This window comes from Anastrepha obliqua, chromosome 2, assembly GCF_027943255.1.
Source record: "Anastrepha obliqua isolate idAnaObli1 chromosome 2, idAnaObli1_1.0, whole genome shotgun sequence".
Classification (NCBI taxonomy): Eukaryota; Metazoa; Arthropoda; class Insecta; order Diptera; family Tephritidae; genus Anastrepha; species Anastrepha obliqua.
In genome coordinates, this window is record NC_072893.1 from 121,836,843 (window position 1) to 121,838,932 (window position 2,090).

Consider the following 2,090-nt stretch of genomic DNA (forward strand, 5'->3'; position numbering starts at 1 on the left):
GGGCGACCGCTATTAGAAAAACGTTTTCTTAATTTTAGTGTTTCACGGAGATTCGAACCTACGTTCCCTCCAAATCCCAAATGGTAGTCAGGCACCAATCCATTCAGGTGCGGCGTCCGCCGCAGTGACAGTACTTAGCCGCGCATAAACCGGGGCCGTTTCGGTAATGTAGAACCGACTCTTGTGGAAATGACCAATATAAACTTATTATAGACCATTCCCATGGCAGCCGGTTCTACGTTACCGGAATGACTTGGTTTCTTCCCGACCAAGGGCTGCCGCTCCACTAAACTAGCCGTTTCCAATTGGAAAAGTAAGCAGTTAGAAAACTTGTGTTGGCGGCATGACTAAAATCTATTTCTTATGCCGTGAAATGTGAATTCTCTTAACATATAAAGTAACGCAGTGCAGTGCTTTTCGACCACTTACTCGTTTAAAATACACCATACCCTACAATAATACTTATGAATGTTTATAAAATATTAATTAAAATTTAATTTTCCATTTAAACTATAAAAAGCCGTTAAATGCATTCGTTCTTCACGTGCTTGCGCCGTTTATATGAGTGGAAATGTTTAAGCGTATGTTGTTGTGCATGTTTAATATATAAATAAACGGGATGACAAAAAACCAAATAGCCATGCCTCATTCCATAGCTTCATCCGCTAAAGGCTCAATTTCCACTGCACGCGTACGATTCTCCAAGTGCAATATCTCCACTGAACGTTGCAACATTTCCATTTGTTCACGCAGTTGCGCCTGTTTATCAACTAAAATGTTCGTTTTGGGTCGTATACTGCGTGCAGTGCGTCGAATATCATTAACAGCCTCTAGTAATTCCATTAGTTTTACCTCTTCCGTATCGCCGGTCTCGTTTTGTGCATTGATGCTTTGTTCGAAGTCGCAGAGGTCTTTGTATATAACATCCAGTCGAGTGTTGATGTGATCGGTCTGCAGTGAACGGTATTGTAGGAATAAATATAAATACAGTTACACTCAGGTAGCACAGAGCGCAGTAGAAATAAGTAAGAAATAAATCAATAAATGTAGCAGTGTAGGCAAAACTACATACCCAATCTTCGAGGGACATATTGCTGGAATTTTCCGACATACGGCTGGAGTTCGTGGACATATTTGCGGTTTCGTGTACCCGAATAGCCTAAAGCTAATTAATGTTTTGTGAATACAGTCAAGAATGATAGAAAAAATACAGAAAAACAGCAAATGAATAGCGAAGCAATTTATGAAAATTTAAACTCATCTAAAGCTATTTATACTAATCAGCTGTTTTGACACAATGCTGCCAATGCATTTTAAGCAGTCGCCGCAGAGAACGTTAATGTATTTAATGTTCTCTGTCGCCGGTCTGTATTTGCTAACCAGTCAATTTGCTACTGTCTGACAGATGTCGCTGGAGGTTGCCAATTTGGTTGCGGATGTACTCAGTTATTGGCGAGTTTTAGACCAATGACGCATTGCAGCTATTCGTTAAATCAAAGTTTAGTTAAACTGGAGCTAAATATATAGAACTCTCTTTTATACAATTAGTACGCATCTCGACACCAAATTTTTGATTGAATGAACTTGGCAATTAATGCCATCAAATAACTTAAGTCATATATTGCCAACATCTGTGAAGCCATGGGCTGCCATATTGCATGTTTGACAGCCAATTGGTATGTTTTTGTGAAACTCCCATTGGCAGAAGCTTTGATAATTTTAGTTTGTTTTCCAGTCTGTGCATTTTCACCCAGAATATTGACGTCATTCTTCCCTATTCATCATGGAAATCAAACAGTGCTTTCAAGCAATCAAGAGAGCGGACATAAGACACTGGCTTACTAGACGATATTTATAAAGTTTCAAAGAACAGTCTCGGAAAGTTCGGGAAAAATTTAGTATAATGCAACATGCTTTGAAAAAAAAGGTTGTAAGGGGAGCATAGAGGGGTGCATCCCCATCTTAAAACTGAAAAACACACCCTCCAGAGGTTTAAAGCTTTTAAGTAATTTATTGTTAAAGTTGTGTAATTTAGCGAAAATTTAGCGACATGTCTGTTGCCAGACACCTGAACTAAGTACCGAAGTTCC

The 2,090-nt window shown here is 39.1% G+C and overlaps 1 protein-coding gene across 1 annotated transcript; it reads right to left on the reverse strand.

Annotated features, from left to right (window-relative positions):
- Positions 1–471: 471 nt before the first annotated feature.
- On the reverse strand, positions 472–1,286 carry LOC129237311 (uncharacterized). The gene is made up of 2 exons (XM_054871974.1): positions 1,073–1,286; positions 472–951 (listed from the first exon to the last, which is right to left on the reverse strand). Exons 1-2 carry the CDS (start codon positions 1,130–1,132, stop codon positions 646–648), a joined length of 366 nt encoding a protein of 121 aa, XP_054727949.1. The 5' UTR covers positions 1,133–1,286; the 3' UTR covers positions 472–645.
- Between the last annotated feature and the right edge of the window lie 804 nt (positions 1,287–2,090).